The sequence below is a fragment of the Dermochelys coriacea genome, chromosome 11 (genome assembly GCF_009764565.3).
Source record: "Dermochelys coriacea isolate rDerCor1 chromosome 11, rDerCor1.pri.v4, whole genome shotgun sequence".
In the NCBI taxonomy this organism is placed as follows: domain Eukaryota; kingdom Metazoa; phylum Chordata; order Testudines; family Dermochelyidae; genus Dermochelys; species Dermochelys coriacea.
The window spans coordinates 20,394,486-20,407,958 of NC_050078.2; the positions used below are offsets into that span (position 1 = coordinate 20,394,486).

The following is a 13,473-nucleotide window of genomic DNA, read 5'->3' on the forward strand; positions in this document are numbered from 1 at the left end:
TTGATTTGTAACCATGTTCACAACAAATATCAACCTAGGTTTTTAGCCCCAATTTCTCTTCCTGGAGAATTGGAAAGACAATCTGTTGATTCAGAAGTCAAATTATCAGTCTCATCTGCTACTCACTCTCTGGGAGGAACAAACTAATCCTCTAAACTAAGCACATCAGTCCATGACCCTAGATGAGCTTGGGTCTACGCTGTGACTCCAAATAAAGCCTCCACCTAGATTGCAACATCCTCTGAGTTTCCTGGCCAGCAGAACATTCTCTGATATACAGCCATTAAACATTGTGGGTCTGATTCTCATTTACACATTAAAGCCCCTTTGTACTGCCAAGAGCCTTATATTTCCAGTTTCAGTTCAAGCCAGAAGAACTGTTATCTCTTGTAGTATTTCGGGGTTTCTGAAACCAGGAAGAGGACCTTGGAAGACAGAACTGCCATGCAAATCTGGAATAAACTGGGGAGAGAATTAGTAGAACTTTGCAGAACTGCTAAAGGGAAAGTTTGGGGTTCAGATGAATTTTTAGGTGGAGACTCCTATTTTATCCAAACCAGTTTGCCTTTTTGGATTTTGACATAAAGAAACTACGCTGTCTGGGTTGGTGAGTGATCCGATTTTCTTCCTAATGTCTCCTCACAAACTGTCTAGCAATTAAATTGAATCAGATTGTACCAGATTATTTGCAATAGTGATATGGACTGCTAAATGATGGCTGAGTTTAAAATAGCAAATTAGATTTGACCTGTGGGCACAGAGACCAGTGACTGGTTAATTGAAGAGAACAGAGTAACATCAGCAGCATCCAAAAATGGTAGCCCATCTCCACTAGTAAAGGAAAAGAACATAAGCACTGATGGAGCATTTCTCATCTATTCTGCTGGAATATATCATCATCAAAGCCCTAAGAAGAGAAACACTTTGATTAGCCGTGTTAAAGTGCTGATTTTAACAAAGCATGTTCTTCTGAACAAGTGTTGCACATTTTAGGCTGAATTTACCACTATGGTGCTGTTGTTTTTATTCTGATATAACTACTGGAAACAATGTAGTTACACTACATAAAACTGGTAGTGCAGTGGTGAATCAGGCCCTTGAGTCAGAATGAACCCACTTTTAAAACACACTTCCCTCTTCCTAATATTCAGTCTTTTTACACACATTAAAACAATGCTGAAAATATTTCTCTTATTACTCTCCTAAAATTAGCATCACTCTAATACCCTCCTTTTCTTTCACTCTTCAATACAAGACCCTGAACAAAAGGCTTGGCTCTGAACACACTCAAAACTTGGAGAAGCTGGAATAAGGATCTAAACATAATTTTTGCTCATTTCTACTGAAAAGTCTCTACAGCTAAGAGTGCTAAAGATAAAGACATCAGATCCCATTTGTATTTCATCCCACAAAGACCTGACCAGTCAGTCCCTCACAGAACTGTGCCTATCATTACTATTTATTACCTTTATTTGTTCACATACTATAATATATAGGCTTCATTTTTAATATTCTGTTATTACATTAAAATGATGCCAACATGTAACTTTTGGCTATATTACAATTTTGAATGGAATTTTTTCCCACATTTGCTCAAATGAGATAGACTAAACATCATCCTCTCTGTATTTTAGAACGTGTAGCTAAGACATTGAACCTTGAGAACATAAAGTTTACCTGGTATAAGGAGACGTCGTCTGAATACGAAAGTCGAATGAACGAGAAAAAAGAGTTTAAGAAATGGGACTTTATTCACATGATTCAGGTAAAAGCAATGTATAATAAATGTTGTTTATGTCTGTCTCTACAGAATATGCCTAAGGTCAGTGACCTCATTGTGCACTCTAATGAGAAGGAAGGTAAAGAATTATAAAGAAATAAACTCAACCTACTTAAATATAAATGAGCTGCAAAAATGAAAACTGAGGTACAGCAAGGCAACTTTAGGGTTCAGTATCCTCATTAACCAGGCTAAGGGTGGCAGTCAGCTGAGAAATAAAAGTTAACTGATGCTTTTTTAAATTTTTCCTCTCTGTGAAATTTTTTTTGTACTTCTAGGTTCACTGAAGTTATCACAGACCATGTCTTCGCTGCTAAAAGTCTGTGTATTTTTCCCCCTCAGGGTAACTAATGCAGGTGAGCTAACCCAAGGTAAAAACACAGTGGAGACAAGGCACTGTAGTTTTACCATCAGTTAAACTAGGTGAGGTGAGCACTATATTCCCACCTGGGCTTGACCTTGCCTACCTTACCTGGAGCTTGTCTCCACTGTGGTTTTACCTTGGAAAAACTCAGCTCTATTAGTTACTCTGAGGTAAAAAAGGTAAAAAGACAAGGGTCCAGTGAAGACAAAGCCCCAGAATGATTAGTGAAGTCACAGAAAGGCACGTTCGTGGACCAGGCATTGCCAGAAGGATTTCGGGAAGGGGGAAGGGAAGAACGTTAACAAATATTAAATTAAACACTTCTGTGCTGAAATCACCACATAGCCTGGTTATTCAGAGCCGGTACGCCGTGCCAGACCAGACCGGCTTCCCCAGACCGGCCATTTAAAGGGCCTGGGGCTCCCTGCAGCGGCCTGAGCCTTGGGCCCTTTAAATCTCCACCTGAGCCCTGCTGCCGCAGCCCTGGAGTAGTGCCAGCAGGGCTCCGGCGGTGATTTAAATTGAGCTTAAAATTGACCTCCCCGGCCAGGCAATGTGTTTTAAGAACCTGTGATCTCATGGTTGAGAAGGGTTACCTTGTTTCATTTTAATAATTCTTTGCAATCACATCCAAGAATATTTTGTTTTACAAAGGCTAAGAGCTTCGTTAAATTAACTCACATCTGACACATTCAAATTATGCATGAAGGAGCCCCAGGGGCTTCATTGGCGATTTAAAGGGCCAGGGGATTTGCTGCGGGAGCGGCAGCCGGAGCCCTGGGCCCTTTAAATGAGCCCTGGAGCTTCCAGCCGCCTCTGCAGATCTCTTGGAGTATTTATTTTACAGTATTTCTTTTCATTTCCAGATGCTCTACTATGTAAAAGATATTCCTGCTACTATTCAATACTTTCACAGTCTGCTGGAAGCTAAGGCTAAGCTCCTTATTATTCTTGTATCAGGTAGGTGATCCTAAGTGGGTTCCTTCCACACTCAGTGCAGATCTGAATGTGCACCTATGAAGACTGCATGTGTTCACGTGTGCACACATCTGAGTTCATCATAGGCCAGTTCTCAACTTAATTGCTGTACTATAGAACTTAAGCTCGTAGCTTAGTGAACTGCCAGCCAACTAGACATGAATTACATGGTGGGGTGTGTGTGTGTGTGTGTGTGTGTGTGTGTGTGTGTGTGTGTGTATGAGATCTATGTTTTACATGCAGTAGACTGTATGCCTCAAAGCCCACAAAATAAAAACAGAGCTTTGTGAAATTCACAAATCAGAATCTTGGCAACTTCATTTGTAAACAAGGATAGTGATAAACTCATAATAGACAGACAATGAACTAAACAGGCTTGATCCTGACACCCTTACTCAATTAAGCAGTGCCATTGATATCAGTAAAAAGAAAAGGAGTACTTGTGGCACCTTAGAGACTTAGGGTATGTCTACACTATGAAATTAGGTCGAATTTATAGAAGTCGGTTTTGTAGAAAATGTTTTTATATAGTCGAGTGTGTGTGTCCCCACACAAATGCTCTAAGTGCATGTAGTCGGCGGATTGTGTCCACAGTACTGTGGCAACAGTTGACTTCCGGAGCTTTGCACTGTGGGTAACTATCCCACAGTTCCTGCAGTCTCCTCCGCTCATTTGAATTCTGGGTAGAAATCTCAGTGCCTGATGGGGCTAAAACATTGTCGCGGGTGGTTCTGGGTACATATCGTCAGGCCCCCGTTCCCTCCCTCCCTCCATAAAAGCAAGGGCAGACAATCGTTTTGCACCTTTTTCCTTGAGTTACCTGTGCAGACGCCATACCATGGCAAGCATGGAGCCCACTCAGTTAACCATCATCGTATGTCTCCTGGGTGCTGGCAGACGTGGTACTGCATTGCTACACAACAGCAGTTTATTGCCTTTTGGCAGCAGACAGTGCAGTATGACTGGTAGCCATCGTCGACGTAGTCCTGGGTGCTCTTTTAACTGGGCGCCTGGGCAAACATGAGAGTGACTCAGCCAGGTCATTTCCCTTGTTTCATCTCATGGCAATTGAGTCCTACCGGCAGTGCACTGTCTTTTAATTTGCAGCCAGCGGAAGATGATGGCCAGTAGTCATACTGCAACATCTTCTGCTGAGCACCCAGGAGGTGACAATGGCTAGCGGTCATACTGCACAGTCTGCTGCCAGCATGATGTATAAAGATAGATGAAGTGGCTCAAAACAAGAAATAGACATGATTTGTTTTGTATTCATTTTCTCCTCCCTCCCTCTGTGAAATTGACAGCCTGCTAAACCCAGTTTTGAGTTGTATCCTTGAGGTTTTGAGTTCTATCCTTTAGGCAGCCATTCAGTTTCTCGCAAAGCCACCGCCTTTGTTGATTTTAATTCCCGGTAAGCCAACCCTGTAAGCCATGTCGTCAGTCGCCCCCTCCCACTGTCAGGGCAACAGCAGACAACCATTGCGCGTGTTTTTTCTGTGCAGATGCCATACCACAGCAAGCATGGAGCCCGCTCAGATCACTTTGGCAATTAGAAGCCCATTAAACACCACACGCATTATCCAGCAGTATATGCAGCACCAGAACCTGGCAAAGCAAAACCGGGCGAGCAGGCAACATCCGCGCGGTGACGAGAGTGATGAGTACGTGGACACAGACTTCTCTCAAAGCATGGGCCCTGCCAATGTGGGCATCATGGTGCTAATGGGGCAGGTTCATGCGGTGGAACGCCGATTCTGGGCTCAGGAAACAATCACAGACTGGTGGGACCGCATAGTGTTGCAGGTCTGGGACGATTCCCAGTGGCTGCAAAACTTTTGCATGCGTAAGGGCACTTTCCTGGAACTTTGTGACTTGCTTTCCCCTGCCCTGAGGCACAAGAATACCAAGATGAAAGCATCCCTCACAGTTGAGAAGCGAATGGCAATAGCCCTGTGCAATAGCAATAGTGGCAATAGCTTGCAATGCCAGACAGCTACCGGTCAGTCTGGAATCAATTTGGAGTGGGCAAGCCTACTGTGGGTGCTGCTGTGATGCAAGTAGCCAATGCAATCAAAGATCTGCTGATATCAAGGGTAGTGACCCTGGGAAATGTGCAGGTCATAGTGGATGGCTTTGCTGCAATGGGATTCCCTAACTGTGGTGGGGCCATAGTCAGAACTCATATCCCTATCTTGGCACTGGAGCACCAAGCCAGCGAGTACATAAACCGCAAGGAGTACTTTTCAATAGTGCTGCAAGCACTGGTGGATCACAAGGGACGTTTCACCAACATCAACGTGGGATGGCCGGGAAAGGTACATGACACTCGCATCTTCAGGAACTCTGGTCTCTTTCAAAAGCTGCAAGAAGGGACTTTCTTCCCAGACCAGAAAATAACCATTTGGGGATGTTGAAATGCCTATAGTTATCCTTGGGGACCCAGCCTACCCCTTAATGCCATGGCTCATGAAGCCATACATAGGCAGCCTGGAGAGTAGTCAGGAGCTGTTCAACACAGGCTGAGCAAGTGCAGAATGGTGGTAGAATGTGCATTTGGACATTTAAAAGCACGCTGGTGCAGTTTACTGACTCGTTAGACCTCAGCGAAACCAATATTCCCACTGTTATTACTGCTTGCTGTGCACTCCACAATATCTGCGAGAGTAAGGGGGAGACATTTATGGCGGGGTGGGAGGTTGAGGCAAATTGCCTGGCTGCTGGTTATGCACAGCCAGACACCAGGGCAGTTAGAAGAGCACAGGAGGGTGCGGTGCGCATCAGAGAAGCTTTGAAAACCAGTTTCATGACTGGCCAGGCTAAGGTGTGAAAGTTCTGTTTGTTTCTTCTTGATGAAATCCCCCGCCCCTTGGTTCACTCTACTTCCCTGTAAGCTAACCACCCTCCCCACCTCCCTTCGATCACCGCTTGCAGAGGCAATAAAGTCATTGTTGCTTCACATTCATGTATTCTTTATTAATTCATCACACAAATAGGGGGATAATTACCAAGGTAGCCCAGGAGGGGTGGTGGAGGAGGGAAGGACAAGGCCACACAGCACTTTAAAAGTTTAAACCTTATTGAATGCCAGCCTTCTGTTACTTGGCAATCCTCTGGGATGGAGTGGCTGGGTGGCCAGAGGCCCCCCACCGTGTTCTTGGGCATCTGGGTGAGGAGGCTATGGAACTTGGGGAGGAGGGTGGTTGGTTACACAGGGGCTGTAGCGGCGGTCTGTGCTCCAGCTGCCTTTCCTGCAGCTCAACCATACGCTGGAGTATATTAGTTTGATCCTCCAGCAGCTTCAGCATTGCATCCTGCCTTTTCTCATCACGTTGCTGTCACCTTTCAGCTTCAGCCCACCACTTACTCTCTTCAGCCCGTCACCTCTCCTCCCAGTCATTTTGTGCTTTCCTGCACTCTGACATTGTCTGCCTCCATGCATTCGTCTGTGCTCTGTCAGTGTGGGAGGACAGCATGAGCTCAGAGAACATTTCATCGTGAGTGTGTTTTTTTCGCCTTCTAATCTTCGCTAGTCTCTGGGAAGGAGAAGATCCTGTGATCCTTGAAACACATGCAGCTGGTGGAGAGAAAAAAAAAGGGACAGTGGTATTTAAAAAGACACATTTTTATAGAACAATGGGTACATTCTCTTTCACGGTAAACCTTGCTGTTAACATTACATACATAGCACATGTGCTTTCATTACAAGGTCACATTTTGCCTCCTCTCCACCCCCACGTGGCTAACAGTGGGGAACATTTCTGCTCAGCCATAGGCAAACAGCCCAGCAGGAACGGGCACCTCTGAATGTCCCCTTAAGAAAAGCACCCTATTTCAACCAGGTGACCATGAATGATATCACTCTCCTGAGGATAACACAGAGAGATAAAGAACTGATGTTGTTTGGATGCCAGCAAACATACACTGCAATGCTTTGTTCTACAATGATTCCCGAGTACATGCTTCTGGCCTGGAGTGGTAAAGTGTCCGACCATGGTGGATGGAATAAAGCTGCCCTCCCCAGAAACCTTTTGCAAAGGCTTTGGGAGTATATCCAGGAGAGCCACAATGCCAGGGCAAATTAATCATTAAACATGCTGGCTTTTAAACTTTGTATAGTATTTTAAAAGGTACACTCACCAGAGGTCCCTTCTCCGCCTGGTGGGTCCGGGAGGCAGCCTTGGGTGGGTTCGGGGGGTACTGGCTCCAGGTCCAGGGTGAGAAACAGTTCCTGGCTGTCGGGAAAACCGGTTTCTCCACCTGTTTGCTGTGAGCTATCTACAACCTCATCATCATCGTCTTCCTCATCCCCAAAACCTGCTTCCGTCTTGCCTCCATCTCCATTGAAGGAGTCAAACAACACGGCTGAGTAGTGGTAGCTGAACCCCCTAAAATGGCATGCAACTCATCATAGAAGTGGCATGTTTGGGGCTCTGACCCGGAGCGGCCGTTGGCCTCTCTGGTTTTCTGGTAGGCTTGCCTCAGCTCCTTAAGTTTCATGCGGCACTGCTTCGAATCCCTGTTACGGCCTCTGTCCTTCATGCCCTGGGAGATTTTCACAAATGTTTTGGCATTTCGAAAACTGGAACGTAGTTCTGATAGCACGGATTCCTCTCCCCATACAGCAATCAGATCCCGTACCTCCCGTTCGGTCCATGCTGGAGCTCTTTTGCGATTCTGGGACTCCATCATGGTCACCTCTGCTGATGAGCTCTGCATTGTCACCTGCAGCTTGCCACACTGGCCAAACAGGAAATTGAAATTCAAAAGTTCGCGGGCCTTTTCCTGTCTACCTGGTCAGTGCATCTGAGTTGAGAGTGCTGTCCAGAGCGGTCACAATGGAGCACTCTGGGATAGCTCCCGGAGGCCAATACCATGTAATTGCGTCCACAGTACCCCAAATTCGACCCAGCAAAACCAATTTCAGCGCTAATCCCCTTGTCGGGGGTGGAGTAAGGAAATCGATTTTAAGAGCCCTTTAAGTCGAAAAAAAGGGCTTCATCATGTGGACGGGTGCAAGGTTAATCGATTTAATGCTGCTAAATTCAACCTCAACGCCTAGTGTAGACAGGGCTAACAAATTTATTTAAGCATAAGCTTTTCGTGAGCTACAGCTCACTTCATCGGATGTAGCTCACGAAAGCTTATGCTCAAATAAATTTGTTAGTCTCTAAGGTGCAACAAGTACTCCTTTTCTTTTTGAGAATACAGACTAACACAGCTGCTACTCTGAAACCATTGATATCAGTGAAGCTATTCATGCATTATAGGTTTCAAAATATGGCACAAAGACTTGTAACTCCTATACACATGTGGCATTAAGCAAACGGCAGCAATGGTGCTCTGTTATGCCATACAACAGGTGTTGGCGGACATATGGTCCATTTTCCCCTTTTAACTGCCCATTTCCTTAATATCATTTTGTGGAAAATCTCATCTGCAAAATTAGATTGGCTGTTTCACATCTGATTGAGATACTGTATGATCGATTCAATAGCAAAATGGAAAAACAGAATACCTTAGGATTCTACAGTACTGTGACATCAGATGACTATGGATTTATTAGCATTACCATGACTGGAGTCTAACATAACCCTCTGGGAAATTTCTCATATAGTTGTATGGGATTTTCTGACACTAGGATACAGTAACATGTAATCGTTGCTAAGATATGTAAACGTTCACCTATGATTGTTTTGGCAAGGCCCTTAGGCAGCTAACTATCTTTGAGGAACTGGGCCTCAGTGCTTTAAAAATTTGTTTTTATTAGATTTGGGAAAATTTGTAATGTATATTTTAAATAATGAAGCTCACCCCTTTTTGTGTTTGAGAAAATTGTGCTTTTTTCAGGCAATTCATAGATGTACGATTCAGAATTGTTTGTGAATCATTTTTGGCTGGTAGCTTGTTAGTAAGCTGTTCAGTGCAAGTATTCCATATTTAAAATTACAATAGTTTACATCAGACACACAGGTGACATGTTTCAGTTCCCTGATTGCACGAGCATAACTCTTGAAATCAGGTTCCTGGCACAAATACCCAGAAATCTGAATTTGAAATTTCTTGTCCATGAATGTTCTGGGATATTCACTTGACTCCCTTCAAGCTACCAGTAAGTGTATTCACTGGAATATTCATGGGAAGCAAACATTAAAAAGGGAATGAACACTGTCAAAGGGAATTTTTACAAATTTGAACTAATGCATTAAATATTTGTAGTCCTCACCCAGCGTTACAGTTTTTGCATGGTATTATTTCTTATTGTATTTCTCTCTGAAAATGCAACTCATAATTCATGATTGCATGAGTCAGTCTATATCTACAAGTAGGGCTATTAGAAAACATATGTGGACGGTAGTGATTGCTGTGTCTGAAAGTCTGAGTTATGTGTCACAATTTTTGATAGGCCAGCCCTCCCACCCGAGTCAGAACAAGAGTCTCTAAGGTAGGATTTCTGACCTAGAGTGAAAACAATGAGGAGTCCTTGTGGCACCTTATAGACTAACAAGTGGGCTTTCGTGGGCTAAAAGACACTTCATCAGATGCATGAAGTGGAAAATACGGTAGCAGGTATATATACACAGTACATGAAAAGATGGGAGTTGCCTTACCAAGTTGTGGGTCAGTGCTAACAAGACAATTCAATTAACAGTAGAATACCAACACAGGAAAAATCACTTTTGTAGTGGCCCAGTTCAAACAGTTGACAAGAAGATGTGAGTAACAGTAGGGGGAAATTAGTATGGGGATATTAGTTTTTGTAATGACCTAGAGTGGCCTTTAACCTGTAGAGAGGTGGACTGGTGACAAGGAATGGAGGAAGATAATGGAATAGAGAAGAGCAGTAATCGATGGAACCAACAAGGGAAAGGAAAACTGAATCAGAGGCAGCTTAGAATAGCAAAGAATAAAAAATAAATAAAACTAAGGGAAGAGGGGGGAAAAAGAAGGGAAGGAGAAGAGCTACAGAGAGAATGAAATGGGAAGAGAAGAGTGAGATGGGAAAACTACAAGAAAATAAATAGGCAAAAGCAGTTTCAAAATATAGCTCCCTCGAAAACAAAGCAAACAAACAAAAAACCCTGGGACTAAAAAGAGAAGAATTAATAATGATATGTGGTCACTCTATGAAGGTTTCAGTCACTCTGTACTTTGAGAGGCCGGGACAGCTACAAGAGTTAAATTGTAGTGTTTTTAATCACAAGTCAAAAAAAACCCCATTAAGTTAACATCATCTTGAAAACAAAAGTAGTGTCAAATGTTGCGCCTACAGAGAGCTATTATAATAATGCTTCATTCAAGTAGTATGTAATTGCTCTGCTCAGAAACGGCACCAAGTCACTGAACACTGACACCAGCAACTTTTCTGCAATTAGTGCTCTGCATTCATTTTCAACCAGGTGAGAAAAAAATATCATCAAAGTCTCCTCTAAATCACTGAACTATTTATTATACTGTAGGTAACTGTTTACAGACAAAGCCAGTTTTGGAGAATGTTATCAGTTAGGGGAATTTAGAGTCCTATCTCTCAGAAGTCCTCAATTAGGCCTGGATTTACTTCAGGCCCACCCAATCAGGGTGGTGTCATCCTTCTGATAAATGATTTACACTGGAAATGCTGAATCATGGAACTGAGATTAGAGAGAATAAAGAAATAAATCCTGCATTGTCATCAGCTTCCCTGACTGTTCTTTTTCGAATGTCCACAGTCTCAGTATCTCATTAATTCAAAGTATGTCTCTGCTGTGAATATGTACGTATGTACAAACCCGTGATCACTATGGGGCAGATTGTGGCTGGTCCTTACATGCATGTGGAGGATTGGGGAAGGCTATAGGAGCATTCTCATAGCCCCCCGCCCACTGCCTTATACAGCCTGAATAAGAGCCAGCTAAAATAGCAGGCCCTGATTGCTCTGCAGAGGTGCAGAGAGGGAGGAATCTACCCAAGACTGTCCCTCATCAGCTTGTGTAATGGGACTGAAGGGGTGTAATAGCAGGCATACTCACCTTGTACCCTAAGCAGCTTTGAGATAGAATTTTGCCCTAGCCTTAAGTGGTGTGGCTCTGTACCATCCTTTACTCTGGGCTCTAGGCAACTTGCACAGCCTAATCCTATATAAATATTAGATATAACTAAGTGCTTTGTTTTATCATTAACAAACCTTAAACTCTTAAACCTTTAAACTGCTGAATAATCCCTGTATTCTTTCAGGGCCAAGGCTTCTATATGTCCCGGGTAAGGGCCTAGTCCTGCATCAGTGGTTGTTTTGTCATTGACAGCAGTAGAACAGGATCAGGCCTTTAATGAACTGTGCATAACGGGGCTCCCAGGTTAAGGGGTGGGTCTGTAACGGAATCCTCCCTGAGGCCACTAATGCTGCACAAGCTGTCTATGAGTGGGGTTAAGAGAGTGAATCCATCCTATCCCTTCCTCCAAACCCCATTGGGTATTGGTACAAGGGAAGCAGAGGCAGGGGTGTGTGGATCTCCTATGCAGATTCTGAGGATCCTGCCCTTTTGCTGCCACACCCATCTGCATTGGTTCCACTGTGTGCAGGCCCACGTGCACTCAGGGGTCTTACCCATTTAGTGTAGCAATTATTTCGCATATAGCCTCTGTGCTCCTAGGTCCTGGGCTGTGTCTCCTGAATGGTTCAGCTCAGAATAGGGGCCATAATGCTAAAAATAATCCATCTGAAACTTTGTTTAAATATACTCTTATTTTTAATATGATTTTAATCTGGTAGGAACCAGTGGCTGGGCTACGCTGTGGAAGAAATATGGACCTCGCTTACCTCTAAACGATCTTTGCTTATATGTTTCATCTGCTGACATCAAAGAGCAACTCAATACAATAGGGCTGAAGTATCAGGTCTATGAGCTTCCATCCACTATGGACATAACTAATTGTTTTATCAAAGGGAACAAAGAGGGGGAGCTGCTGCTGGATTTTTTGACAGAAACCTGCTATTTTAGTAAAACTGCTCCTCTTGACCTAAAAAATGAAATAATGGAAGAACTAAAAAAGCCTGAATGCAGCGAGGAGAAAAATGGAAAGGTTTTTTTTAACAACAACTTGAGTGCAATAGTGATTGAGCCATGACTAAGATCTACTGGATTTCTCAGTCCAAAAACAAATGATCATATACAAACAGTTAACCACTTAAATGTCTGAGTGTGTTTTATACTCTACAAATTAAGTTTACTAGGGTATGTCTGAGAAAGTTTATAAACAGGAAATTAATATTAATAGGTGTTACAAATGCACGTTAATACATTACTAATTCTTCAAAAATATATTAATACATAACTTGCTATTCAGCAAGTTATACTTTATTATATGACAGTTCTATAATCAGAGTACATATAACTAGCACCATTAATCAAAGCCCAACAAATACAAAACAATGCACTTCTGATGGATGGGTAAGGAGTAATACTGACCTTGAACAGATATAATTATAATTTAAATATGCTATACAGCCAAATATTTTTTAAATGAAATATGTTTGGAAATTTCCAATACAACTCCTCAACCTAGGTTACAAAACTCTTCCCCCCATAACTACCGATCTTTGGGTTGGTTCCTCTGCTACTGATGTGGTTTTGAAGTTGTTGTGACACTGCCTTCAAAATAATATATTTCTAGTTATCTTCTATAGGAATTAGTTGCATACATCTGCTGCCCTACTAATCAACACCATCCCATAGCACAGCTCCCCTGTTCACGTATTTCCAAATTGATTTTGTTTCACCTATAGCTTCCCTTCCCATGAATCAGATTCATATACACAACTGATTCTGGGGAGGTAAAGCTATAGCTCTCATAGACCATTTCTCAAAATGAACATACTCCCTGGGCAATAGTGATCATAACTTCCATGCACACAAAATGTATTGGCTCTTCACATCAGGTGCCCAGATCTCTGCAGCACGGGATTAGAGAATAAGGTAGCATGCAAATCCTTAACAGGAATGAGTTGCTGCTGATCTTTTAAATCAAAATGTTGTCTCACGTTTGTATTTTCAGTTTTCCCTCATTTGTCTTAACTCTTGTGTAACAAGGGCTACATGTGTCTGGTGGCCTCCATAATGTACAAGATATAAAATAAAACTTAAAGGATGAAACAGATGTGGCATCAGTGGGTTTCTTGTTTTCAACAGTTACACCAGGGCTGGATTGGGCCCAGTGTCATCTATAGCAATGGTTTTCAAACTTTTTTTCTGGCGACCCAGTTGAAGAAAATTGTTGATGCCCGTGACCCAATGGAGCTGAGGATGAGGGGTTAGGAGTGTGGGAGGGGTCAAGGCTGGGGCAGGGGGTTGGGGTCAGGGATGAGAGCTTTGGGGTG

General features: G+C 43.1%; 1 protein-coding gene across 3 annotated transcripts in view; it reads left to right on the top strand.

The window, feature by feature from the left end:
- Positions 1–13,253, top strand: part of HNMT (histamine N-methyltransferase) — a 32,212-nt gene extending 18,959 nt beyond the window's left edge. For 2 of the 3 annotated variants that reach the window (XM_043505066.1, XM_038421822.2), the window contains 3 exons: positions 1,635–1,765; positions 3,011–3,104; positions 11,869–13,253. In XM_043505066.1, coding sequence (XP_043361001.1) covers positions 1,635–1,765; positions 3,011–3,104; positions 11,869–12,224 — 581 coding nt within the window. In that variant the 3' untranslated portion in view covers positions 12,225–13,253. The other variant, XM_043505067.1, reaches the window with a different exon arrangement.
- Positions 13,254–13,473: the final 220 nt, after the last annotated feature.